The sequence below is a fragment of the Heterocephalus glaber genome, unplaced genomic scaffold (genome assembly GCF_053883595.1).
Source record: "Heterocephalus glaber isolate CG9 unplaced genomic scaffold, H.glaber_assembly_v1.0 deba00001429, whole genome shotgun sequence".
Classification (NCBI taxonomy): domain Eukaryota; kingdom Metazoa; phylum Chordata; class Mammalia; order Rodentia; family Bathyergidae; genus Heterocephalus; species Heterocephalus glaber.
Genome location: NW_028258294.1, coordinates 11,012,881 through 11,040,228, shown reverse-complemented (window position 1 = coordinate 11,040,228; position 27,348 = coordinate 11,012,881). Strand labels below are relative to the sequence as shown.

Sequence of the window (27,348 nt, the reverse complement as noted above, 5' to 3'; positions counted from 1 at the left end):
TTATTTCTGTCTTTACCAAGATTACGTGTCTTGTCTCGTCACACTGAATCCTTTGACTTAATGATTTGTTTCACATACTGTCTTCCCAAGATGAGATGGGTGAGACCATTAATGGTCAGGAAAAGAGGGTAAGGTAACTTGCATTACTGAAAGGTGGTGGGAGGATAAGTCAAAGCACTAATCCATAGCCCAGTATAAGGGGACAAACCAGAATCTCTTCTCAAGTAGGTGCAAGTCAGAAGGATATCCAGAAAAAATGAGAAAAAGTATATTCATAAAATGTAAACTATGAAGCCTGTAGCATGACAGAGACTGACATTTATCATATGGAAATGTTCAAGAAAAACCTTTAAAAACAAGTTACAAAATATGATGTATAGTACAATGCCGTTTTCCTAAAAAAAAGTGGGGGGATTGTATTCATTTGCAAACACCTGAAAAAACATACAGCATTCATTCAGTTATGATCCATTCATTTAATAAAGTTACTGAGTTTTATTTTGCTCATGTAAACTTCTACTTTCTTGAGCTCGTATTTGAAAAAAATTTTTTAAGGAAAATGATCCAACAATGTGGCGCAGCAGAAACATAAAGCAAGCCACAAATACAATTTTAAATTTTCTAGTAGTGCTACGCAGATGGTGAATCTGATTCACTTTAAATGAAAAAGCTTCAACTGTGTGGGAAAATGAACATGCAGTGTAACTCCAGCCCATCTGAAAGCCACATCAAAAAGTAACAAATTAATTATTTTAAAATATATATTTTTAACCTAATAGATCCAAAATATTATCAATTCAAGATGTGTCATTAGCCACACATCAAGTGCCCAGTGACCGCATGGGGGTACAGTCCGAGACAGCACAGTTCTAGGAAGTCAGAAAGGAGAACCAGGAAGAAGTTAGTGTCCTATCCCAGGTTTCAGCAAACTGTCGGAACTGAGGGCAGTTGACAAAGGACACGTTAAGCTTAAAGTGCCTATTGCAGGGGTTTTGCTAAACTTCTGCCTGCTAATGCCACTGTATCACTAGCTGAGTATTTCTCACCCCGAGACAGCCTGGAGAAGTTTTTGCTGTTTTTGTTTTTGTTTGCTTGGTTGATTTTTTTTCTTTTTGGGGGGGGAGTTGTTTCTTCAAATTATGACCCTTATCTGTTTTCAAAAGTTTACCCCAACCTCAATGTATTCAGCAGATGAGAGCAGAGCTGTGTAGCTGAAGGGAGATGCAAATCCTACCAGCTTCGCCTCCCACCACTACTCCTCAGCCTGCTACTCCTGAGCATCTTGGATGAACCTCTGGGCTCCAAACATTTATATTTCAATGCATAACTGCCTTGTTCTGAGTTAACAAGATCAGGCATTTCATCAAGAACTTGGCCACGATATAGATCATCTAATTCTATCCATTCAGCCTCGGGCCTGCCTCAGAGCACACGTAGTCTAAGCAAAGCAACTCAGTACCTCTGGATGTCATCAGCAAGTCTGGCCAGGCGCTGCTGCCGGCCGAGAGGGCTGAGACGCATTTCTTCAGCCACAGCCTTCATCAGCTGGAAATCAGAGGTTGCCTGGCCAGCCAGGCCTGTGAATGCAAAGAATAACAATGTGAGAAAATGAACATGCAATGGAATCCCAGCCCATCTCAAGCACAGGTGAAGCTTTTCCATTCAAACTGAATCAGATTCACCATCTGGATGGCACTAACAGAAAAGCAAGCTACATATGTCACTGACAGTTTTCCAGTGGCCATGTTTAAAAGAAAGCCAAGTAACAGATAACATTATGTGAAATAGTATGTCATTTAACCCTATATATTCAATATATTAACATTTTAACATGTAATCAATATTAAAAATCAGTTATTCAGGTAGCTTCTTTTTTTAACACTAAGCCTTTTGAAACCTGGTTGGTATTTACACTTAGAGCACATCTCCCTGCAGTTTCTCAATAGAGCCAGTCAGACAGCAAATGTTTAATGAACTCATATGGCTAGGGACTACCATGCTGGGCTACACAGAAAAAACCACTAGGAATGAGTATCCTTCCCTCTAAAGATTATATCCTATTAAATTTTCATTATGTAGAAAAATGTTTTATAAGTATATATATCACAACTGACTCACAAATATATAAAAAGTACAAAGTCCTCCTTTCTTAAATCACATGCTATTAGTCAAATAAATATTATTAAAAATAAATTATTTAGATTTTACCATATAGTGAGGATTACCTTCTGGGAGGTCATGCAAAAAGAAACTGAATCATTTTGGCACCACTTTAAGAATATAGCTTATAAAGGTCAAAGTCATATTATTTCCTATGCTAGTGAATTAAAAAAATTTCAAAAAGCAACTTGGCTTTGGGAAAATAACTAGAGATTTATTTACATCAAAATAACAAGTGAATATATGAGGTAAAGGAGCTAGATTCTAAAGGGCTCTCTATCCTCTCTCTTGTCTTTATATTTGAATAAATTACTGAAGGAGCCCATCCTCTATGAATTAAATCAGTGCTCTGGCATTTGTTTAGCTAATGAAGTTCTGTTCCTAATGCTCAGGCATCTCTGATCAGGAACCTGACAGGGTTATAGAACATAAATATTACCTGTTAGAAAGCAGAGCTCTGGTATCAGGTGGACAATCTTAGGCTCAGTGTTGTCATTTCTCTTGCTTTTCAATAGACTAACAAGCACTGGCTGATTTAGGTCAGATAAAATAATATTATATTGCTATAAAATGCAAGAATAATGAGGGAACAGTTAAAGTGGAAACACTGCAAGATGAACATCTTTAGCAATAAACAAATCCCAAAATGAATATACTGTATAAGCAATCTCTTCAGTGGAGGGAAAAATCCCAAGGTTTCCTACTCCTTACAACTTTCTTTTCAAAACTTATTTTTTATATCTGAGGGCCAGTTTTATTATTTTAATGACAATGTCTCTTACACTGCAACACCATTTCAAAGTATTCCCCTGCTTTCCTTGTGTTTTGTACACATTCAGAACAGCTTTTGGCAGGTTCTGTCACTGTTGAGGGACCCCCTGCCCCACCAGGGGCTGACTCAAAGCCAGAGTTTCCACTACTGATGAATGAAGTACATCACCCCATGCCTAACTGGTTCTAAATGTGTTCAACTTGAAAATCTCTGCACACGAGTTGGAAGCAAGGGTTATACTGAGTTGACCTCAGATTTTCCTGAAAGAACATGACTGACATTCAGGATGGTAGGTTATAGAGAAGAGTCTGACAGATATGAACTGGATCCTCAGCTCTTCCATTTAATGGACTGTGATACTGGGGAAGTTCTTCACCTTTCCTTACCTATTTAATGAGGCCAACAGTAATGGTATCCTAGGTAAAGCAATAACATGGTATGTAACTTACAGAATCCTTGGTCATTGTCAGTTCATACTCTACTCCCTTTCCCTTCCTAAACTTAAATTTTAATGTTCTCACCTTGCCACAACTTCATTTCTAATGGCAAAGGCTCCAATTAACACTCATTTCCTGTATAATTTACTCAACACTAATGACAGAACAACTGCAATTAAAATTTACAAACTGCCTGGGTGTTGCATGTTGCTGACATCAAATTATAACTAAGAGTGTACAAGGCCAGCATTTCTCTATTTCATTAAGGACTTTTAGTCATTAAAATAGAAAACTATTCATGAATAATTTTTTAAAGTGGTAAGTGCAACTAAAGCCATGGATAAAAGGCTTGGCAAAGCCTTAATCAAGTGTTTTTACACGATTTTATTAACTCAGCGCACGTGACTTGGTATGTTCCAGGAACTGCAGTGAATACAAAGATAAAAGGGGCATAGTCCTTGCTTTCATTCATAACATTATCTACAAAGCGTAGAAGCACAAATAATGATATGCAAAGCACACATTTTTCTTCATCGTAACAAATATAGAATACAGACATTATCATCACCTCCTTCACAGATGAGGAAACCCTGGTTAGAAATGAAACTTTCCCCAATGCTCCATAACTGGAAATTAGCACAGCCAGGATTTATCCCTTAACTCCTCTGGTTACACCCTGAGTATTGGGTCCCTGGATTGCTAAATCAGGGAAGGTTTCAGGAAGGAGGCAGAGTCCAAGAAAAAGCATTGATAAAAATGTGGGAATAAGGAAGTCCCAGGAAACAGCTCAAGAGAAGCTGGGCAAGGGTCAGAAAAAGGATCTTCTATTTAGATCGAGCACAGCCAAGAAGTCTGCCTCAAAGCTGCTGTCCTCAGGTGAATTTTACCTTCTTCCTTGCCTCCATTTTCTAAGCATTTAAAAATATTTTTCCAGATAATATAATGGAAACTACACTATGAAAACTACATAATAACTTAGAGTTCTTTTCCTGGGACAAACAGAAGGACACTCTAAAAGTTAAGAATTTTATTTCATTTCCTTCCTATTATGATGGTTATGCACTACAGCTTACTACAAAAAAAAAGTGAGTGGTATTTTTACTATGATTCCCTGCTCGGGAAATCACAAGTCCTAAAATATATTTGTTCAAACAAGAACAACTTTACATCATGCAAGAAAGAAACCCAAATGTTTAACAAACTGTGAATTTAATAAGCAAACACAGAACACACTTTATATACAAGATGCTTTGCCAGACACTATGCATTCAGATTCCTGTTCTACAAGGAAAATGTAATCTAGAAGCAGTGTGATTCATGGTGTAGGTGCATACAGAAGAGCATGTGTGACAGAAAGCAATGTCCAGAGAAGATATCACAAAAGTGGCTCACACTTGACCTTGAAGCTACAGTTTGATCAGTGGTGAGGAAAGGTGTGATATGGCTTTATGTAGATGCCTAGCAAACGTGCACAAAGACTGAGGACCAGCTAGTGTGTAGTGAGTGGGCAGGGGTGATGACAACATGGATGCATGGGGAGATGCCAAGAGAGATGAGGCTAAAAGGTAGGGTGGGATCAAACTGTGACACTAGGGATGAAGAAGCGGAGGCTCTCAAGGGATGGAAAGGTCTCCACTATTTGCCTAGTGCCCACAATGTACAGGCATTAGGCTAAGGGCTCTGCATGCACTACTATCTTGTCCAGTGCTTACATTACATGATGAAGGTAGGCAGATACATTCCCTCTACAGTGAGGTCTGCTAAGTCTCACTAGTCTCCTACTGTAGTGATTTGTCCAAAGTGACATGGCTACAGTCAGGACCTTCTTGGTTCAGTTTATGTTCTTAAACACATTTCTGAGCAGTACTTCAGAAAGAGCTCCCTGGTGTCGTGGAAATGGCGCGACATGGTGAGGAGAGCTGGAGCATGGGCACTGTAAAGGCTGACTGCAGTGTTTACCCCCTGGGGGATGTGCCGAGGGGTCCTCCACCCCTGTGCTGGAACAGGCTAGAAAGGCAGATGCAGGTTCCAGACAGATTTCAAGGATTAAAGGGGCAGAACTTACCCTGGTGACAACTGAATGAGATGAGGGTGAAGAAGAGGAAGAAAATAAGATGATTTCCAAGGAGAAATATGAAAGAGAAAGATAAGAGATTCAGTTTGAATTATGTTATCCTGAGACATCTGCAGGATAGTCACGAAATATGTTCTGGAAATGAAGATGAATGTGTAATTAAGAAGGGCAGCAAGATGAAAATATTTGAGCAGTCTCAAAATACAAAGAAAAGATGCTGTTGGAAGGAACCATGGTATATAATGGCTCCTTTCGAGGGGGCAAAAGAAAGAAAAATAATCACAGAAAGCCTAGTCAGAACAACCTGAAACTTAGTGGAAACCACAAAGGATGTGACCCAGTAGTCAAGGGAGGGAGCAGCTCAGGAATGTAGGAGTAGTCATGGTGTCAAATGTTACTGAAATCGTTTTAGCAAAATTACCCTTCTGTGTAGAAAAACCACATTTATTTCTCCTGATTGTGACTTTGTAACCACTAACAAATCTCTTCCTCTACGCTCCCTGGCCTTTGGTGGTAATTATTCTGTTTTCTACCTCAGCAGTTTTAGATTCCACATATGAGTGAAATCATGCAGTATTTCTCTTTCTGTGCTTGGCTTACTCCATTTAACATGTAAGACACAAAGTATAAGTGTACCAAAACATTACACTGTATAAAGATGCATATTATCTGTCACTTAAAATAATTACTGATAAGGAAAAAATGTCCCTGAAAGCCACTTAAGATGAAAAAAGGCAACTGATTTTGATCCTTGTAGAGCTGTTTCCATAGCAACAGAGCTGGATACCAGACCACTGATGTTTTCAGAAGGAAAAACTGAAGAGGGGCTTAGAATTAGTCTAGACAACTTTTCAAAGTTGGCTGAGGAGAAAAAGAGGGCTTTTCTGGAAGGTGTAAAAGATCAGAGTTTCTGCTTTTGTTTGTTAATACACCTGTGAGATTTTAGAGACCTGAATGATTACATAATTAAGAGACACTGTCATGAAAGGCACTAAATATGGAAAGTGGGGTCAGGAGCTTGTGGTAAGGAAAATAACTCCGAAGAGCAGCAGGAGATCCCATCAATAAATTTTTTTTGAGGATCTATTACATGTAAGGAACTATGTTAACGCTGGGTATCCAGAAATAAAAAGCTTGAGGTTTTCCCCAGAGAGCCCACGGTTTAGGAAGGAGGCCAAACCATTCATATTCTGCCTGAGATGACCTGCTCCAGCTAAGTTCAGGGAAGGGAGCCCAGGAACAGTGCCAGGGGGTTCCCTTGAGAATTGGTGGCTAAGTACTGATGGGTGTGAGGTTTGTCAGGTTATAAAAAGGGACCCAGGAAGAGGAAGCAAAGTGTGTAAAAGCCCATAGCAGAGAAACTAAGTCAAGGAACCACAAAAGGCCACTACAGCAGAGAACTAGGAAGGGACAAGACAGAAGAAAGAGGAGGCTGGAAAAGCATGGGGTGGCCTTGGAAACTCTGATAAGGAAATTGTATTTGGCTCCTACTGCAACAAAGAGCCATGAGGCTGTTTTAAATTTGGAAGTGACACAATCAAATACGCACTTAAGAGAGATTATTCATACTACAGTAAGGACAGCAGGAGACGGGATGAGGGTCTGAGCCAAGGCAGGGAGAGAGGAAAAGGAGTAAGTCAGGAAATGACGTGGGAGGCAGACTCAGCCTGACAATTTGGGGAACTTGGTGGATTGGAAAGGGACAGAGACTTCTCTGGGCCAAGAGGAAAGGAGGAAAAAAGTACTTACCTGTCTGTAATAATCTATGTAAGTGATCTCAGAACCATCCCGCCTCTGAAAGGTATGTGTCGGTTTCACAGACCAGTCAATGTCATCAACGCGATAGGTTTTGTTATTGTACCTAGTGAGTGCAAGAAACCTATTTAGAAAAGTTTTCCAAATCATCTCAAATGAGTAAATACTTCATAGTTTTAATACAAAGTATAAGATACAGTCTGGAGTATCAGAAATATAGAAGCCAGTAACACAAAAATAGTCTTAACTCTTATCTGAGAAGATATTTAATTCTCTAATCTATAGGAGGATCACATTCCAACAAAACTCGTAAGAAAGTCATTAGACTAAAATCTGTTTTTCTCACTGATAGACGCTTTAAATTGAGGTAAGTCATTTGTAAATGTTCAAATGCCAAAGCATTGCTCAAAACTTTCTCATTAGCTTCTGGGGTCACTCGGATTTTTTCAGCTCCCTGTTTTTGTGACAAAAAAATCAAAGTAGTCTCATCAAACAGCAACTGTGGCATCATGCTTCACCCCTCATCTAGGACTGGTCCTTGGCAAAACTGTGGAACCACCTCAGCTAAGATCACTCTAGTGCCTTCTCCCCTCAGCAATGCATAGCCTCGAATGACCTCTCATGTGCCCCAGCTTGTGGACAGAAAACTGAAGCAGGTTTCTCCAGAGCTCTCAAGACCTTGCAAGGTGTCTGTGAAGTAGCATGATAAACTAATCTATCAAGACTATGACAGGAAGATAAGAGAGAGGTGTTTTCCCTTCCCAGGAAGTATGGAACTCAACCAGTTCCACCACTCGGCTATATAAGCCAAAAAAACAATTTTAACATGAAATTCTAACCCAGACTAAGAGAAGGCTAGACTGTCCCCTAAAAGAAATCTTTTTGGATTAGCAGCAGTATGTAATAAACTTAGTATTCAGCAAGTCACTGAATCTGCCTGTGTTCAATTCAATGTGCACAGAGGGCAAATTATACATAAATAAAACTAGAGTTTTACAAAGTAAAAATATATTCTTAACCTAAAAAATGTTAGCATCTTACAGAATGTGAGACATGGACCTCAAGTTCTGTCCTATAACATTAAAAAATGCGGTAACTTGCCGGGGATTTAGCACAGTGGTTCTGTCGCCTGCCTCACAAGCTCAAGGACCTGAGTTCAATCCCTGGTACAAAAAAAAAAAAAAAAAAAGTGCGGTAACTTGACTGTGAAGAGGTGGGTCTATGCACAGTGCTATGGGAAAAAACACAGGGAGAGAATGAACAGTGCCCATTTGGAAACAAGTAGAGGCTCAGAAAGATTACAAGTGGGCTGTGTGGAGGTGGAGATTTGAAAGGAAGAATTTGGGGTTTGGAGCCCAGGCAGAGGCACTAGAGCAGAAAGGTACAGACTATTAAGGGTTGGAACAGGGGATGGGAATACAGCAAGAGATAATCTGGAACCATGACAGCTTGCATCAGTGCAGAGTGCTACATAAGAAAGTCTGGACTCCAGACTGTTGAGAATAGCCAGGTCTTCTAAACAGGTTAGCAAACTGATCATATCCATGTTCCAGTGCAATTCCTGTTCCCAAACAACATAAATAATTCATTTTCTTGAGAAAATTTATTTACACACAGACTTTTACCTTGTAAGAACAATGAGCCCTATCAGCTGTTGCTCACACATTTGGGTGAAGCAGGATGTGCCGATTTTGTAGCAGAGGTCAGTCATGAATTCCAGAACAGTCTCATTCCGGAGGACTTTATAGCTCACGTCAGCACCAAACAGAAGGCTACGCTCAAAGTGTGACACGCAAACAGCAAACCCAGGCCAAAGGGATAATCTTTTAAAACAAATAAAAATAACAAGAAAAATAAACATTCAAAAAACAATAAACATTTTTAAATGATGATTTTTCATTCTAACTCTCCAGGTCTGATCTTTTCTTCTTTAGTTTGATTTCTCCCAGTTGCTGACTTAAAAACTTTAGTTATTTTCACCTGGAGTGTCTTTAAACATGTACGTAGGCTTAAATTTAGTCCTAAAAAGCTGAATTTCTCAGTGTTGACGATATTGACACTTCTGATAATTCCTTGGACTGGGTAATTCTTTGTTAGGGGCTGTTCTCTGCATTGCAGGATGCTTAGCAACTTCCTGGCCTCTACACACCAAATGCCACTAGCATCCCCCTACCTGTGACAACCAAATATGTCTCTAGACATTGCCAACTGTGTCCTGAGAGACACAACGCCCTGGCTGAGAACCATAGCTATAGGGGTAATATGTTTATGGGTGATCTGTCCTCATGTGGAAACATCTGGTTTGGTAAACTCAACTCAAAGGAGAAAGCTGAGGACAGATTCAATAATGAAATAAGGAAAGCAAGAAGTGACATTACACACAGATATATGTGAGAAACTGGAGCCCAAGCTACAGTTCTTTTCCACATGGCCTAAAAAATCTTTTATAAGAAGCTACAGAAGTGGCATGAAAAAACACACAAATATTTAAAAAATTAATCCCAGTTCTTACTTTGTAGATTTAATCTACTATAATATTAGGCTAGCCTTCAGGATAATGGGGACATGCCAGCTTAGAACAACCCTAGACCTGTGAGAATTTCTTATCTGGGCAGAGAGGTAAGCTATGAAAAGATGAAAAGATCTGCACAGAGACCACCCTGACTCACTAAATGAACATGTGGCAACTCCACCATTTTCCCTCTACCAGCCAGAAGGCCACACCTTCACTCCAATTTTCTATCCCTTCTGCACTTCTCCCTTTGTTTCTGTGTCTGTCTTTGAGTTACCAGTTGCTTCTCTTTCACCTGACATAATATTTTAGAGCACTGCATATCAATCAGTTCAAGACAGAGCCAACCATTTTCCCCACAGCATCAAGCTCCCAGCTCAGGGTGAACGTGCTGCAGGTGTTCAGAACAGTTCTGCCCTTCACTAGGGCAGTCTAGGTGGCTTCTCTGACCCTGTGATTTCATGTCAACCACCCTGGCTGTGCTGCCTTTCAACAATAGCACTAGCTATATGCTATAATACGGCTTCTTCTGCTTTCATTATTACTTGTTATACATAGAAAATTCAGTTTCTGAATCTTTTAGAATTTATGATAATGATTTTACACACTAATATAAGAAAAGTGTCTTCTGTTTTCACATTCACCATTCTATTAAAAACTCAAAATTTATAAAACTCCATTATATTTCATATCTCAGAGTCTCTCATAGGAGGTATAATGGCATAATATTGCATCATAAATTATGCTGCTCACAATTATAATCATTTCAGAGGAACAGAAAATATAAATAAACCTACTTGTGCTGGGGAATTTCCACCGGCTCTGAAGGCTTATAGAAGTTCCGTCCAATTTGGTACATAGACAACTTTTTTAAGATCCTGAAAGTATATTGTTTTGAATCTTTGATAAATATTAGTCAGAAACAGTATAATTCTAACTTTGTACTCATGCTGAACATAAAAATATACAGCAAGTGCAGAATTTTCTCTTCTTACAACACTGGAATATTTAGATACTAAATACACCTGAGTATATATAAGAACTATTGCTTCTTCATTTGAGAATGATACCACTGAAATTACTGTTATCTGTCTGGGACTGACTGAAATGACAAATCCGTGGTCAAACACCAACTACAATGATGGTTACTGTAACATTCTTGTTGGCCTAGAAAGGGTGAGGCAAGCCATGTCTGAAAGCTCTTTTGGCCTCTTCCCCATTTCAAGAGAAGGATGCAGTTTCTGGTGAGGTTGCTCAAGTTCCCCAGGTGCTCCCAAATAACTTCAGCAACTAACCCTGGTCACCTCTAGGACCATCATGGACCTCTAAGACCATGGAGATATCATTAATGAGAGGCTGCCCAGTCCAGGGGAAGTTCTGAGTGAGAATATGAGAGGTCCTACTCTGTGATTTGAGCTATCAAATGTCACTGAGCCTGAGTCTCTACCTGTAAAATGAGGATTTAACAGTATGTGCCTCAGGGCACTACAGTAAAGTAAGGCACAAGTGAAAAAGCTTCTTCACTAAAAAGTACTTTCTAAAGGTCGACTGGTTTAAAAGAGTCCCTTCTCAGAGGGCACAGGGCAGACTAGCTTCTGAAATGCTGTTACACTGCAATGATCTGAGGCCAAGATATACTCAAAAGAGACTGGACAAGATATCTGATTAGAACAATGGAACAGCACATCTGTGTGTGGGAAGTTCCTTTCTATGCCTCTACTAACCAGCAAAACCCCAAACTTCCTCCATCTCATAACCTCCAGAGGCTGCTGTTAGCAAAGGGCTGGCATCTAAAGCTGGTGAGTAGCTCATCTTGAGCTACTAAAGCTTGTGAGTAGCTCATCACCGGCAGCTTGTAGAACTGTTTCACACACTTTAGCATATCTACTTGTCATCTGGGAAGCTTGCTAAAAATGTGGATTTTTAGGCCTACCCCTAATAAAATTGTGTTTACTAGGTCCAGTGAGGGACCAGGAAATCTGCATTTGACCAAATTCCACCCTACAACCAAGATGACTAGAAAACACAATCCTTGGCCTGTTCTGAAGATCACTGAGAAGCTTAGTCACAGCCCACCTTCCGCCCCACATATACATGTAAGAAGGGAAGGGGCTGAGGGTGGAGCCAAGGCAGAAAGCAGATGGTGATGATCTTCTACAACCCACATCAACCATCCGGGAGAAGAATAAATCCTGCAGGTGACGTAGTCAAACACAGATAACTTTTAATTCTGGGGGTTGTGGGTGGGAGGGAGTATAGGAAATGAAGAAAAAGAAAAGGACACCCTCCCCCTGCTGCCAGTAAGACAGCAATAACCCTAGAATTGAATTGGCTCAGCCAGGATGACACTGGATAATAATAAGGAGAGGCCATGATCAATTGTGTGACACATTACTGCCCAAGAACCTGAAAGTACATGAAAAATTGTCCTAAATGGCACTGTTGCTGGCACACTGCCTACAAAATGGTTGATCATTTTAAAACCCAGGTTCTATCCTAAAAGGCACCATTAGCTCAAATTAAATTCCTATTTAAAATGCCTTACTTTTTGAAGATGATATTGAAGACCTGAATGCACATGGGGGAGCTTGAGGGCAGCTCCCTCGTTAGAGTAACAGTCATCTTTACAGTCTCACCTCTTTGAGTTTCAGTTGATAATTCTATGACCTGGGAAGAGAAGTAATTAAAATATATTCTACAGATTATGCCCAAGTGTACAGAATACAGATACTGTATTATAAAACCATCATAATTTAATATGCATTAACAAAAAACTGCAGGTGTTAGGATATGAGTAATAATCTAATCATGTTATTTGAAAGAGCTCTTTTCCTCTACGTCTTACTAATCCTAAAATACGCAACACATTTTTCTATGATTCTTAAAGAAGAATCAAAGCTAGACTCAGGTTCAAATACTTGACCCAGAGAGAATTCCAGAACTGGCTCTTGCCCTTTTTCGGGGATAAGAGGGAGATGAGTCACAAATTACTTTGAGAGCCTGATAAAAGCTACATTCTCTCAAGAAAATCTCACATATGTAAAACTCTAAGAGTACATAATGTACCCATTTTCAGGGGGTTCACAGATGCCCAGAAGCCTGTAACTCCCCTGCCCCTCCTAAGTTCATGGACTCCTGTGACAATGGAGAAATAAGCTTACTCATAAGGCAAAAGAGTAGATGAGAACACGAAAGCAAAGGAGATGGGTGGAGGTAAGCAAGAAGGAAAGCAAAGATGAGGGAAGGGAACCCAGTGGTAGAAGTTAGAACAGGTAAGAAATCTGATTTTAAAAATTTGTGAACAGTCTAAAGAAATCCTTAGGCTTCTTATAATCTAAACCAATGTTAACCAACACTGTATACTGAGAATGTCCTGAACCGGACAGACATGGTAAGGGTTTTGAAATAAAAGAACTCAAAAGTCAGTCAATAAATATCAATCAGTGCCTGACAGCTTCCTAGCTTTACAATGCCAACAACTATGGTGGCTTCCAGTGGCAGATTTGAAAGTGCAAAGAGTATCGAAGAGCATAAGAAACAGACTCGAATTGCCAGGGCTGAGGTGTTTCATCAGGCCAAAGCCAATTTTTAAAAAGAAGAAAGGCAGAAAGACCTTAAACGACTTCGAGGTGAGTATACATGGATGTTACCTGATGTGAATGAGCGAGTTGAACAGTTCTCGAAGGAACATTCTCGGAAGAAAAGGAAGAAAAAAGAAAAGCATTCAAAAAAAGAAAAGAAAGAGAAGAAAAAAAAGAGCAAGAAACAGAAATATGAAAAAGGTGAATCAACTGATAGTTCATCAAGCTCTGAGGATGAGTGGGTGGAGGCTGTTCCATCCCAGACTCCTGGCAAGGAAAAGCCCTCGAAAACAAAAGACCAAAAAGTTAGACAAAGAAGATGACAGCCAAGCTATTCAGAGGGATGAGTGGATGACTATTGATTTCCTGTCTGTTAAAACTGTGTCATCATCATCACTTAAAGCTGAAAAGGAAATGACAAGGAAAATAGAGCAAGAAAAAAACCAAGCACTTGAACAGTAAACTACTTGAAACAGAATTGAATCCATACTGGAAGGATGGTGGCACAGGTCTTACATCAGAAGACTGCAGTGAATCGTCAGTTGAAGTCTCAGGAATAGAGGATGGTGGATTAAGCTCGTTAAGGAAATCTTACCAAAGAATGAAAGAACAAGCTGAAAAACAAAATAGAAAATTTGAGGAAAATTAGCTGAAAGGTATGGGTTAATGGAAATATTTCAGTTGAAATTCGAAACATTCAAAAATGAAGATTCTAGACAAGAATGATAGAGGAAACCAATACATTCCGATAAAGTACAAAACAGTCAAGAAAAAAGATTAGACTTAGTAAAATATAATAAAAGTTCAAGTGATAGGTATGGTAACAACAGAGATTGCAAACAGTAGCAACAACGATAAATTTAGTGGTAATGAAAAAGAGATATGGGTCTTTAGAATCACATAGAAGAGAATTCAGTTCAAGGCAAAATTATCAAGAGTTCACTTCTGCAGGAAATTTGAGACCTAAATTCTTGAGACCATCTGATGATGATGAACTGTCATCTCATAGCAAGGCTAGAAATTTTGAGCCATCTAGTTAATCAACATCAGTAGCTCAGGGTTCTTTGCAGTGTGGTTCCCAAAAACCCATGGAAAACAACGAAAAAAGTTTAACATCTTGGAGTTGATCTGAAGGAAGAGGAGACAAGAAACATCCAAGTTAAAAGCCACTGGAAACCAGCAGCAGTGTTGACTCTCGACACATTCCAGGAGACATGGGAGAAAAATTACCAGCTGAGAAAGTGAGAGATGACCCTCCAATGAGAGAACATTGGCAGGCCACAAAGTCTACATTTTTTGGTCCAACCATGTCCTGAGTGTTGATGAGAAGAACAAGTTGGGAGCCAAGATTATTAAGGCAGAGATGATGGGGAATATGGAACTGGCTGCAAAACTTAAAGCCCAACTTGAAAAGGCTAACAAATTAAAAGAAACTGTAACACAAAATATCATCAAAAACAACAGGAGCAGAAGAGAATGCAGACCAGCAAGAAGTGATCTTGTCAGAACAGATGAATCTGGAAGAGTGTGGCCTGTGAACACACCACAACCTCTGGAATCAAAAGCAGGAAGTAGGAAGAGACACAGGGTTTCTACCCATGAGGAAAAGGAAAAAGTCAGATACTTTCATGATGATGATAATCTAAGCCTAAATGATTTAGTCAAAAATGAAAAGATGGGAACAACAGAAAGTCAAAACAAACTTTTTATGAGAATGGCATCTAAGTTTATGGGGAAAACAGATGGGGACTATTACACTCTGGATGACATGTTTATATCCAAAGCAGCTGAGAGAGAATCTCTTGGTGAAGCAGAACAAAACCAGAGGAAAAAGGCTATCGCTGAGCACCAGCGTCCCGTTGCACAAATGGAAAAATGTCCGTGTTGTTTTGACAGCTCTCAACTTCCCAAGCACCTTATTGTTGCAATAGGTGTTAAGATTTCTTTATGTTTACTGAACTTCTGATCTCTTTCTGAGGGGCACTGCCTAATAGTTCCTTTGCAGCATCATCGAGCTGCTACCTTATTGGATGAAGACATCTGGGAAGAAATTCAGGTGTTTAGGAAACCATTAGTAAAGATGTTTGAAGATAAAGGATTGGACTGCATCTTTTGGGGGGCGGGGGGCGAGTACCAGGATCGAACTTGGGACCTTGCACTTGCGAGGCAGGCACCAGAACCACTGAGCTAAATCCTTGGCCCTGGACTGCGTCTTTTTAAGAAACTAACATGAACATGAAGAAATAGTACCACATGACAAGCGCAAGGACCAGAGTTCGATCCCCAATACCAAAAAAAAAGAAACAGTATCACATGGTTTATGAATGTATTCCTCTCCCAAAGGAAGTGGGTGATATGGCTCCTGTCTATTTTAAGAAAGCCATAATGGAATCTGATGAAGAGTGGTCCATGAACAAGAAATTGATTGATCTTTCTTCAAAAGACATCAAAAAGTCTGTACCCAGAAGCTTACCTTACTTCTCAGTGGACTTTGGCCTCCAGGGAGGATTTGCCCATGTCATTGAAGATCAGCACAAAATCCCTCATTACTTTGGAAGCGAAATCATTGGTGGGATGCTGGATCTAGAATCAAGACTTTGGCGGCAGGGCATCCAAGAAAGCTTTGAGGATCAGAGGAAGAAAGCACTACAGTTTGCTCAGTGGTAGAAACGATATGACTTCACCAAAAGATGAATTGCAAGGCCAGAAAGAAAATAATTGACAACCAAGATTATTATACTCAGCAAGGCTATCCATCAGAAACAAGAGAAATAAAGACCTTCCTAACAAGCATAAAAATTTGCTTAAAGAAACCTTATATCCAAAATTGAAAGATAACTACCATTATGAAAATATGTGAAAGTATGAAATCCAGTAAAAGAGTTAACACATAGCAGAGAAATAGAAAAGACTCAAACCTTATCAATACGGTAAACCATCAGACCAGAGAGATAAACAAAAGAGGAAGGAAAGAAGAAAGGATATTTAAAACAATTAGAAGAAAATTAGCAAACAAAATGACAGGAATGACTTTGGTCTCAAAAGTAACCTTGAATGTAAATGGATGAAATTCTTCAGTTAAAAGATACAGACTGGGTGAATGGATTAAAAAAAAAACAAAAGACCCGACAATATACCGCCCATGACAAACTTATTTCACTAGCAAAGACACAAAATGAAAGGATAGAAAAATATTTTCTGTATCTACCATTTGATAATTTTACATGGAATATAACTATTCAAAAAAAATAATCAATCCGTGATCAGGGATTTTTCAAAAAGGCAACAAATTAGAAGTCAGTTAATTAGCAAGCATTTATGTATTCTGTGCCTACTTTCTATAGATAGTGTAGTCTAACCATTTTTAGGTTGAACCAAGAACATATGGCAGAAGCCTATCATTGCTTGGAAACAAAGAGAAACTGCTTCCTTCACAGGGGATAAAATATTTCACTGAGATGATTTCTTGTCTCAGATAAACTTCTACAAAATCAGAACAGATGGTGAGGAAGAGCTCATCACCATCAGAAAAAGTCTGGTTGGCAGGAGGAGTACACAGCTCTCAAATCACTGCAGGGACCTCTAGACAAAGGACTAAGACAACAAAGGATGCTGCAACAAGCTGAGGGGAGATGGAGCAGATAGTCTCAAGAAATGTATTTCCCAATAGCCACCCAAGACCAAACTCCTCAGCTCCCCTGCCTCCCTGAGCAAATACCAACTGTTTCTTGACTTTCAACATCTGATATTGGACCCACACCCAACGGTCTCCAGGCTGCTAACCTGAGAGTAAATTTTCATTCCCCTCCTCCACCCACAATCTAATCAACTGGAAAGTCTCAGTACACTATGCAAGTGATGTCTCCATTCTATTTCAGCTGTTCCATACCACTATTTATCATAGTGCTTAAGGTCACCCGATTTGGAATCAGAGTCCCTGATCCGCAGTGGATCTTACAGCCAGTGTGATCTGGAGCAAGTTACTTCAACTCTTTCAAAAGTCTTAAAACTTTTCCCAATCCTAAAGTGGAAGTGAGTCCAATTTACGTCACAGGACCACAGAGTCTAAATGGGGTAAGGCGTGGATCTTATCTTCATCCATAGCATGGTCAGTCCATGGGCATTCAGGAAGGCATTTTGTGTCTTTCCTCAAGCTTTCTTCTGACATCCTGCCCAGACTACTCCATTGGTACTTTATTAACTTTTCCACCTCTTTCTGTAAACTTTCAATAGAATGTGATAAGACTAACTGTAATTAGCACAGCCCCCATGGAAACTGTCTCAGAAAGACTTCAGTGGTCCATAGAGGATATGCTCTCTTCTTCAGCAGGACAATTAAAATTCTCTCTTCCTCTGGGGCCACAATTTCCATATCTTCTGGGTTAAACCTGAATGACCAAAAGTTTCTAAAGTAAAGCCTTCACTTTCTATCACTGTGCCTTTACCCTTCTACCTAGGAATCTCTTTCCCCTACTGTCCATGTAAGTGATCCAAATCTTCCCTAAAAAACTAACTGTAACTTTCACTGAAGTGTCCTGCCAAGAATGATCTTGCCTTTCATCAAGCTCTGTATGTTGACCTTGAGCAAGATAATTAACTTCTTTTAGGCTCCAGGAGTAATGAGAGGAGTAAATGAGATCATGCTAGTAAGAACCTGGCAAAACAAGAAGTCAACAAATGTAGTCTGGTAAGCAAAATAGGAGCAATGGAGTAGCAGCTACCCACGAGACACAGGTATAGAACTGCTCATCCCAAGAGAGATTTGCTGGGGTTAATCTGGAGAACAACCAAGCAGAGTACCCACACTTAGTAAGTGCTGGTTAAATGTTAGCAGAATAAGAATACTAATTATAAGGAACTCATTTTATTCTACCATGCAGTGTACTTACTTAGAACTTTGGTAATAAATTGCAAGTTTTTGAGAACAAGAACCCTGTGTCTACCACAGGGTAACACCCTATGGAGTACACAGCAGGCTCTCCATGAGTGCATGGGTGTGGCAAATAGGTGTAAACAACGATGACAGCCCCAGTTAGTTATAGCTTCACATGCACAGATGGGGTCCAGAAGTCAGTGGAAAGCCAGGAGGTGGCTGAACAGATTCTAGAGCCACATTATTAGGGAATGTAATAAATGAATTAGTGGGCTGGGGATTTAGCTCAGTGGTTCCACTGCCTGCCTTGCAAGCACAAGGTCCCGAGTTCAATCCCTAGTGCAAAAAAAAAAAAAATTAAAAATAAATAAATAAATTAGTAAAGGGGCTCTTTCAACTATCATAAGCCCCCTAGGAAAGAGGTAGAGGAATGGCAAGGATGCAGTATCATTTTTCTCTCAGAATAAAGTCAACAAGACTGATTTGTTACACACTATGTTTTTATAGTTTTTATAGTTTATTTTGTCACCTGTCTCTTCATTAGACTCCTCCCCCAGCAACAGAAATGTGTTTAAAACTGAATAAGAAATGAGTGGTATTAACCTATTTCTAGCATCTGCAGGGTCCAATTTCTTCATTTTGGTGAGGTACAACTGAAGTAAGCCAGACTATTCAAGAGTAGTACAAAATAATTTTAACATATTTAAATTTCTAAACTATTACAAATTATCTATAAGAACAAGATGATCTTATAATAACAATACACTTGAAATACCTTATATAAGTATGAGAAGCCATATTAGCATGCTATTGACATCTAGCCATAGAACAAAGTATTGAAGGACCAATCAGAACTTACAGAAAGCAAAAATGCTTCCAACTTTACAGATTTTCTAAGCTATTAGATTTACCATATGGTATAATTTAAAAATTCCACATCCACATAAAATCATCACTCAAGTAAGACCTATAAATTGCAAGGTCTCAAAAAAGGATAAAGGTCCCAAGAATGCTCAGAAATGCATTTCTTGAGGAAATTCTAAAGATTTACTTATACTCTAGAAATTTAAGTTTAAATCTATATTATATTGGTACAATTCTACTTGAAATGTTAAGGATTAAGCTTTCTGTGGGCTAAAAGCATAAAATTTTAATCCAGTGCTTTGTTTTTACATCTACAGAAACTGGTTTTTTTCTTATAGAAATTTTAATAATGTCTTAGAACACAGTATATGATAACAATAATACTAATATTATTATTTAGGATTGAAAATGTTGAAGGTGTAAAAAGTATAGTGTGTTAGTTACTTCTCTCTCATTGCTGAGACAAAATACCCAGCACTCAAAGTTAAAGGGGAAGGGGTTTATTTGGCTTACAGTTTACAGAGGTTTCAGTCCATAATCAACCGACTCCATGACAGAGATGACAAACAGTCATGGCAGAGCAGAAACAACATGGTGTGCACAAGGCAGGAAAGACAACAAGAGAAACTTAACAGCATCTCCCTGCCCTTTTTATCTTATTCAGACTAATTAGGGTGGGTAGCACTCACACCCTTAATCCTAGTGCCCTTGAGTTTAGCATTGCATCATGAATCAATTCCAGCTTCACACTCTCTATCAGGCCTATAACCACATGAGGCTTTGGGGGGACATCTAGACCCAAACCATACCGTAACATTTGGATAAAGAAATATGAAACATGCAACTTTCATTTCCAATGGTCACATTTTAAAAGTGCTCTTAGAACTGGTATCAGAACTCATATTTCATATGATGGAGCAAGTAGCAAAAGAATGATAGTTCTAGACTCAAAACTAGATGTAAAATTATTTGGACACACAGGCTCTGTTGTGCAGGAGCAAAAAAAAAAAAAAGTAGAATAAATTTAAAGCCCTGAAGCCATAGGCTAACTGGTGTCTCGTAAAGGCTTTTTTATTTTGGGAAAAATCTGAAAGGATCTCTATTTCAAGGGCACTTAGAGCTCTTATTTTTAAAATGTCAGACCACTAGCTTAATAAGGAAATCAGTTACTGATGAAGTCTTAATTAGGAAGACTTTTTGCTCTCAAGCAAAGAACAAGAAAGAGGAAAGATGTGACAAAGTCATTTCAGTTCTTATAAAAATCACTGTACTTTAAAATATGTGTGTATAAGTACATAAGCATATGTTTACCCACATATATAGTTAAAAATAACCATACTATACCTTTTCTTCTAGCTTTTGTGAGAGAAAAAGGATGGTACCATCGAATGCTTTTGCATGGTTAGAAAGTTTGCTATGATTATAAAGCAAAGCAATCCTCAGCCTTCTAGATGCTAAATCTGGAATATACGTCACATGGTACTGATATAGCTGCCAGTCCTGGGGCAAGTCTAAATTAAAGAGATTTGTAGCCAGTTTCACAGGTATTCCACTGGAACCTAAGAAAAACAAATAAAAAATATTTTTCGCTAAATAACATCACATTAATACCAATCACATCATTTAAAGTTTATTTGCATATGCACAGAAGTTGCCATAAATGGAGGATTTTGCTCAGTGACACAAGATAAACTCTATAACTTGCAGCCCAATAATACTATTAGCAGTTAAAGTGAGATCATGTGTGTAACTGGCCTCAGAAGAGCACAGGAGCGGGCACTGACATTCTTGACCTTGGGAGAAGAAAAGCATCTGCATTCAACTATCCAAGACTCCACTCAAGCCTCCTTCCAGTTTTGATTCTAATCCACATCAGCTGCAATAATGGTCTCAGATGTTGACCTGAAATTACACTGCTTTCAGGTTACAAAGAACTGCCCGTTCTTACCACAAATATAATCCCCAATGCCTGGGAAATCCAGATAATCAAAAGTTAACCATAGTTCTGAAAATTCTGGAAAAGTTCCATCATTGGTCAGACAGCTGTCCAGGTCCCATAGACAATGGAAGAAAGGGCTAAAATAGAGGAACTGCATGTTTCTTGCTTGAAAACAGACAGAGGCTGGGGCTTCTACTTTCTGCAGGCATGTGGAAGTCATGTGTGCTTCTAGAAATTCCTTCTCTCTGTAAAAATTTTTATTCACATCCTAAACATCTATAGGACAAAATCAGAGACAGGCCCAGCACAGTCAGTTTGTGCTCACAATGGCATAAGCATCTCTCAGGACAAAAACCTAGGAGGTTCTTAAGGAGTTTCTTCCCATCTCTCCTTACAAAGACTCACCCCATTTTTGTCTTGTAGAAAAGAATTACATCTAACAGGCAGTATATACCTCTTCTCCTGGAGGAAGTGGAAACATGAGCCGGGAGATGGTGAGGGAAAAAAGGCATCATATGTGCCTTAGTATTTCTTGACCTGTGATATGTATTTGGTAGGAACAAGGTGTCGCTGTGCTATTTTAAAGAAAACTTTTCTTTTGTTCTTCCAGATCCTGTGGAAATGGTAACAATGGACTAAGAGATATGAACCCAGCATGTAAAAGATGGCAAGACCCTTGAGATCACCAATGCCAGTGTTTTCCAACTGCATCCAGCCCCACCAGTGCTGCAGATAGGAAATCAAGGTGAGAGAAGAGCATGTTTAATGAAAAGACCACAGAACAGAATGTACCAGAGTGCCAGGCATACGTTAACGGCAAGCATTGTTTCACAATACTTAACTTCAACTGTGTGTGTTGTTTATTTGCTGAATAATATTTTGCTACTTTGGTTTTAAAAAGTATGAAAAACACAGATCTGCACCAGTGAGGAGGGAGCCAAAAGCCTCTTGAGAATCTAATGAGAACAGACCTCTTCCTAGATAACACATATGTCTACAACTGTGCTTGTGATTTCATGGTGAAGCATGGGCTCAGGATAAAGGAGTCCCTATTCTGGTCATGTTTTCATTTTCACAGCTGAAGTCCAGAAAGGCTATTATTCCCCATATAGGGTAAAGGTTGGGAGGAAAGCATTTTAAAGCCCCATTCCAGATGTAAGGGAAAAGCTTTTCCAAAAGTGAGATGTAAGCAGGGCATGGTAGTGCACGACTATAATCTCAGCACTCAGGTGGCTGAAGCAGAAGGATCTCAGCAAGTTTGAGGCCAGCCTGGGCAACATAATGAGTTCAAGGCTAGCCTGAATCACATAGTGAGACCCTGTCTCAAAAAAAAAAGGTAAGATGTAGCTTTAAAGAACATATTATTGTTCCTGTTAATAAAAGAAAAAGCTAAAAGGCTTTAAGGGTGAAAAACCTAAAGTGTCTAGACAATGCCTTGAATATAACACACAGTGAGTACACATCTATTAAGTGAGCATATGAATTTTTTTTAGATCGAGGAATTCAAATTCCTTGGTAACATTAAAAGAGTAAGTAACATGAAGAGTGGGTACCTGTTTTGCTGTCTCTCACATGTGCCCATTTCTCCCTGGTACAGACACCCAAGTCCATACAGTCCTGTCTTATTTTCACACTTTTTTCTACAAAGGTACTCCCAACATCACCAGAAGATACACCTTTGTTACCTAAAATATGAGCAAAACACAAGAATATCTCATTTTTCATTCTAAATAATATTCTCTATAACCACTGTCTGAAAAATGCATCTATAGGGCCGGGGATTTAGGTTAGTGGTGCTGACGTCTGTATCACAAACGCAAGGTCCTGAGTTCAATCCCCAGTAAAAAAAAAAAAAAAAAATACATCTACAATCAAAAGTCAAAGTACTTATGGTTTTAATTAAATTCCTGTGTTGGTGAAAACATTCATTCATGATTACACAGAAGTCTTTAGCCTAAAAATTGAAAAATGTGAATAAAACATGGACTATTTCATTAAGAAAGAGACCCTGAGGTACTCCTAGCACTAATAATATTGCAAAGTTTCTCTTCTTGGCTCAGGAGAAAGCTCCATCTCCCTGCATTCCACTCCACTCCTATTTATAGAGGGCTGCTCTCTCTCATTTAGTTCTTGGGCAACACCCTGAAAGCCTCAGGCGAGGAATGTCCACACCAATTTCTGTACAGAGGAGCTGAATCCCTCACTTTTCCCAACAGACAGAAGAGGAACAGCTCAGGTCACCGCAGTCACTTTTTATGCTAGATTGTTCCCCAGGAGCATGAAAGCCAGGGTTTTACCTTGAAGCCCATCATTGTTAGCTTCTAGAAAATATGAAATTAGGATTTGTTTCCAAAGGATGTCTTCTGTTTAAATAAGTACAAGAGATACAGGCTTTTGGATATGCTTTTGGCAGTTTGATGACAATTGTTTATTTTCATCTAGTGATAATTTTCTTTTTTAATTTTTATTTTTATCAGTCCATGTTTGCAGTATGTATGATTGTACTCTTCATGGGGAGTTAGTACATTACCCATCTTTAATTCTTTTTACATCTCCTTCCTGTCCCCATAGATAATTTTAAAAAGTCAAAATGAAGGATATCGCTGCAAGTAATATAAATAACAGTATGTTGGCTCTCTGGCACTCTGACTTGACCCATCCTGTGATAAACTTACTGTCTGCAGTTCCCCCAAATGGCACTGCCACCAGCTCCAAACTTCTTCCCATACCCTTCCCAGAGGAGCCTGAGTCTCTCAGGAGAATCACAAAGTTCATTTAATTTTTTAAAATTTTATTACCCTCACTAGATTGTCCACATCATTCACTGCTCTTGGTTTCAAAGATACCAGACAGTTTCTAAAACTTCAAGTTACCATAGAATGTTGGCTGTCTGGAGCTGGGATACAGGGGAATAGGGGCTAATTGTGTAATGAGTGCAGAGTTTCAGTTTTCCAAGATGAAAACAGTTCTAGAGATGGTGGTGATTACTTACAGCAATATAAATGCATCCCCAGATTGTACATTTTAAAAGTTTTTTTATACACATTTTGCCATAATTTAAAGCAATAAACAAAAATTTAATCTGTTGTCACAGGATAAGGGGTGTCCATTACTTGCTATTCAGTAGATGACAGTAGATGTGGAAAGGCATGCCCAGAGTTGGGATAATGTTTGAATGGTGGTGTTGTGCTGGTCCTGGGCTGCCTTTCTGAACAGGTCCGAGCTCATGCACACATTCAGCAATGTGAGTTCATCATATAGAGAGTATGTAAGTAGGGCTGGAAACCCCTCAATGAGCAACAGCAGAGTCACACACAAGATGGCTGTGAGTACCAGGCTCTCCGACCTGGAGAGAATCTAAATTCTAAGAGATTACACATTTTTTAGAAACAATCACTATATTTCATGATCAGCACAAGGGAGAGAACTAACAGATTTCACTCAGGGTTATGGACTGAAGTATGCCCCCACCTAGAAAGACCGAAAGTTGAAGTCCTATTTCCCACTCTTCACAATGTAATTATATTTATAGCTGTGTCTTTACAGCATAACTAGGTTAAAGTGATGTCACCGAGGCAGCCCCTCAGCAGATATGACTGGTTTCATAAGGTAAGAAATTAGGACGCAGAATGCACAAAGGAAACATCTTGAGTCCAGGGAGAAGGTAGACATCTACAAGCCAATGAAAGAGGCCTCAGGAGGAACTAACCCTGGCAACCCCTTGATCTCAGACCTCCAGAATTATGAGAAAATAAATTCCTGCTGTTTAAGCCACCTTGTCTGTGCTACTTGGTAAAGGCAACCCAAGCAAACTACTATTCCATCAGATATGGCAGTTCATACTGCGTGGCAGAGGCTACTCAAGCAGCACACAGATAAGTAGCCTGAGATACGTGAGTCTTCACAGGGAAGAGAGCTATATGATCACACAGTGGTGTCTACCCCAGGTGGGGAGGGAAGAAGAGAGCTTCAGCCTTTGTACCAAGTTTCTACCATCCCTGAAGTGATAGCAATGACACTTGCATACCACATAGGTTTCTGGAATATTTTTTCAAAATTCTTCAGTGAACAGAAACAATCAGAAAACTGTCTTCTCTGTACCTGTGGATTCCCACTTCCCAAGCACCATCAGAAAACCCAGCAGCTGCCTGTGTGTTAGGAGTCCCAAAGGAACACCACAAGGGGGATCCCTCAAGAAGAGGAGATTGGGATGCTCAGGACACCAGCCTGGTGCTGTCAGGCTTGGTGGTACCACGCCTGCCCCAGACAGGTTGACTGGAACTCAGGGGGACAGACTAAGTTGCACTTACAAGGCTGTGAAATCCTGCTTGTTCCCTCCACATCACCGCTAAAGGATGCTTCACTGTCACTAAGATCAACTGGTGTGAGCTAAAATGAGACAAATGAGATTTAAGATAAGTCACAAATCAAACGGTTATCAACAAGCTAAGAACCAATATTGCAAGTCACCGGGGATTTAGCTCAGTGGTTTCGCCGCCTGTCTCACAAGCACAAGGACCCGAGTTTGATCCCCGGTACAAAAAAAAAACAAAAAACAATATTGCAAGTCATTAGATTAGCATGATCTAGGAAAAGAAAGAGTAAGGTAAAAGGCTGGACAGAAAAGAGATGTCCATTCTAGACAAAAGGATAAGGATGGGCTATAATTTTCCACACTCATCCAACTGCTTTTAGTAAATATGAAGAAGCAAAAATGAGATTCTCATCAGAGGAAATGTAGCACAGATGTGCATGGATTTTATTCCTTCATGGCCCATGGGTATGAAAATCAATTGAGCCCAGAGGATAGGGGACACCAGCCCAGAAGGATGACTCTCCTGAATAAACTGGACCAAAATTAGCCCACAAATTAGGTGGGAAGAGAACTATTAATATGTCTGCTTTCACAGAAAGGAATTCTCTTTGTTCAAGAAGTTACAATATAGTGGCCTGCTAAAAAGTGAAGTCAAGAGAAGACCACTTCTTGAAAATGAGGGCATAATGACCACAGACTACTTAACTGAGTACTTGTTCCAAGTCTAAAATCTGGCTGCAAATACAGAGTATATATTTGTAACACAAACCAAAAGTTGCTTATTTGTCAGTCAATTCACCAGTTGCCTAAGCCCAGCAAGGAGCCCTACTCATAGTGGCTGCTCAAGCAACAATGACTGAATCCAAATCACAACCAGTAATGTTGGAGACTACTCAATTGCCTACACCACTTAGCAAGACCAATCATAGTAGATTACATGCCATGTGATGGTATGAAAGTACATCAATTTTTTCCCAGGCAATTTAAAACCAAATCAAGTAATTACAACTCAGGAAGTGGAAGGCAATGACACACTAGCCATCAATCTTCAATTCTTTTCACTGGCCAATATACTCACCTCAATTCAAGATAAGATCCCTTGAAAGACAAAAATGTGAGAAACCTCAGAAAGAGTCAAAGTTGAGAGAAATAGCTTTAACAGAGAGGAGACACAGAGGAAGGCCCTGTCTGGGATGGGGGCAGAAGGAAGAGAAAATTAAACACAGCCAGCTTACCATTCCCGAGGGCGAGGTCTGGGTGCACTGCACCGACAGGGAGTCAGGGCTGCGGGCCATGCCTCGTGCCCTCACACGGGCGCGTCCACTCATGTTCCCAAGCAACCCAGAGGGGTCTCTAAAGCTACAAAGTCAAGACTAGGGTATTTTCCTTGGCAAACAGATGACGACGCCGTGACCCCGAGGCGATGGGCATCCAGCCTCGCGAAGCAGGCGTGGGAAGAGCGTCTCCAAGTTGTGGGTGCGGAGGGGACTAGAGCACGTGACGCGGGGCGGGGCGGGGGCGGGGCGGGGCGGGGCGGGGCGGGGCGGGGCGGGGCCAGACTTCCCCTTTTTATTTTCACTAGGCCTTACCCTGCAACTTTCTAGTTTTTGCAGTTCTACGTGGGTAAAGTAATTAGGATCAAACTGTTAACTTTGTTCAGTTTGTATTTTCTGCTTGCTAGTGTGGGTAAGCACCTCTTCAGATATATGATAGTTTTGGAGTTTCCTATTGTATTGTTTGCCCATTTACATCTGGTTGAGAATTTCTAAAACTGTTTTTCAACTTTGTGATTTGGAAAAAATTTATCCTTTTTTTTTTTTCGATATTGCAAACATCTATTCCCAGTCTAGGACCTGTTAATTTTGATGATGAGATGTTTTTGTTTTTTGGTTTTTTAGGGAATTCATTAATGGTTTTTATTTTCTAGCTTTATAGTGCTGTACATATTATCAAAACTTTTAATTTCACATTATTTACATCATCCAAAACCCTAAGCCTCCAACTCTTCGTTGGAGTGATCAAGAGAATGTTTACTCATTCATCTGAAACAGTGCCAACTTGTGTCC

The 27,348-nt window shown here is 39.6% G+C and overlaps 1 protein-coding gene and 2 pseudogenes across 3 annotated transcripts in view; 2 read left to right on the top strand and 1 right to left on the bottom strand.

Moving 5' to 3' along the window:
- Piwil4 (piwi like RNA-mediated gene silencing 4) overlaps positions 1-26,756 on the bottom strand; it is a 49,357-nt gene extending 22,601 nt beyond the window's left edge. Inside the window, exons 1-10 of one of the 3 annotated variants that reach the window (XM_021252671.2) lie at positions 26,518-26,756; positions 25,278-25,356; positions 22,521-22,652; positions 20,373-20,587; positions 12,256-12,377; positions 10,508-10,588; positions 8,824-9,021; positions 7,193-7,304; positions 2,600-2,723; positions 1,460-1,577 (exon numbers count right to left, since the gene is read on the bottom strand). In XM_021252671.2, coding sequence (XP_021108330.1) covers positions 1,460-1,577; positions 2,600-2,723; positions 7,193-7,304; positions 8,824-9,021; positions 10,508-10,588; positions 12,256-12,377; positions 20,373-20,587; positions 22,521-22,652; positions 25,278-25,356; positions 26,518-26,610 — 1,274 coding nt within the window. In that variant the 5' untranslated portion in view covers positions 26,611-26,756. Of the gene's footprint in view, positions 1-1,459; positions 1,578-2,599; positions 2,724-7,192; positions 7,305-8,823; positions 9,022-10,507; positions 10,589-12,255; positions 12,378-20,372; positions 20,588-22,520; positions 22,653-25,277; positions 25,357-26,517 lie in introns of those variants that run through there. The other 2 variants (XM_087212301.1, XM_087212300.1) reach the window with 2 other exon arrangements.
- Positions 13,038-14,137, top strand: LOC147827876 (CWF19-like protein 2 pseudogene; annotated as a pseudogene).
- On the top strand, positions 14,161-15,482 carry LOC106008340 (CWF19-like protein 2 pseudogene; annotated as a pseudogene).
- Positions 26,757-27,348: the final 592 nt, after the last annotated feature.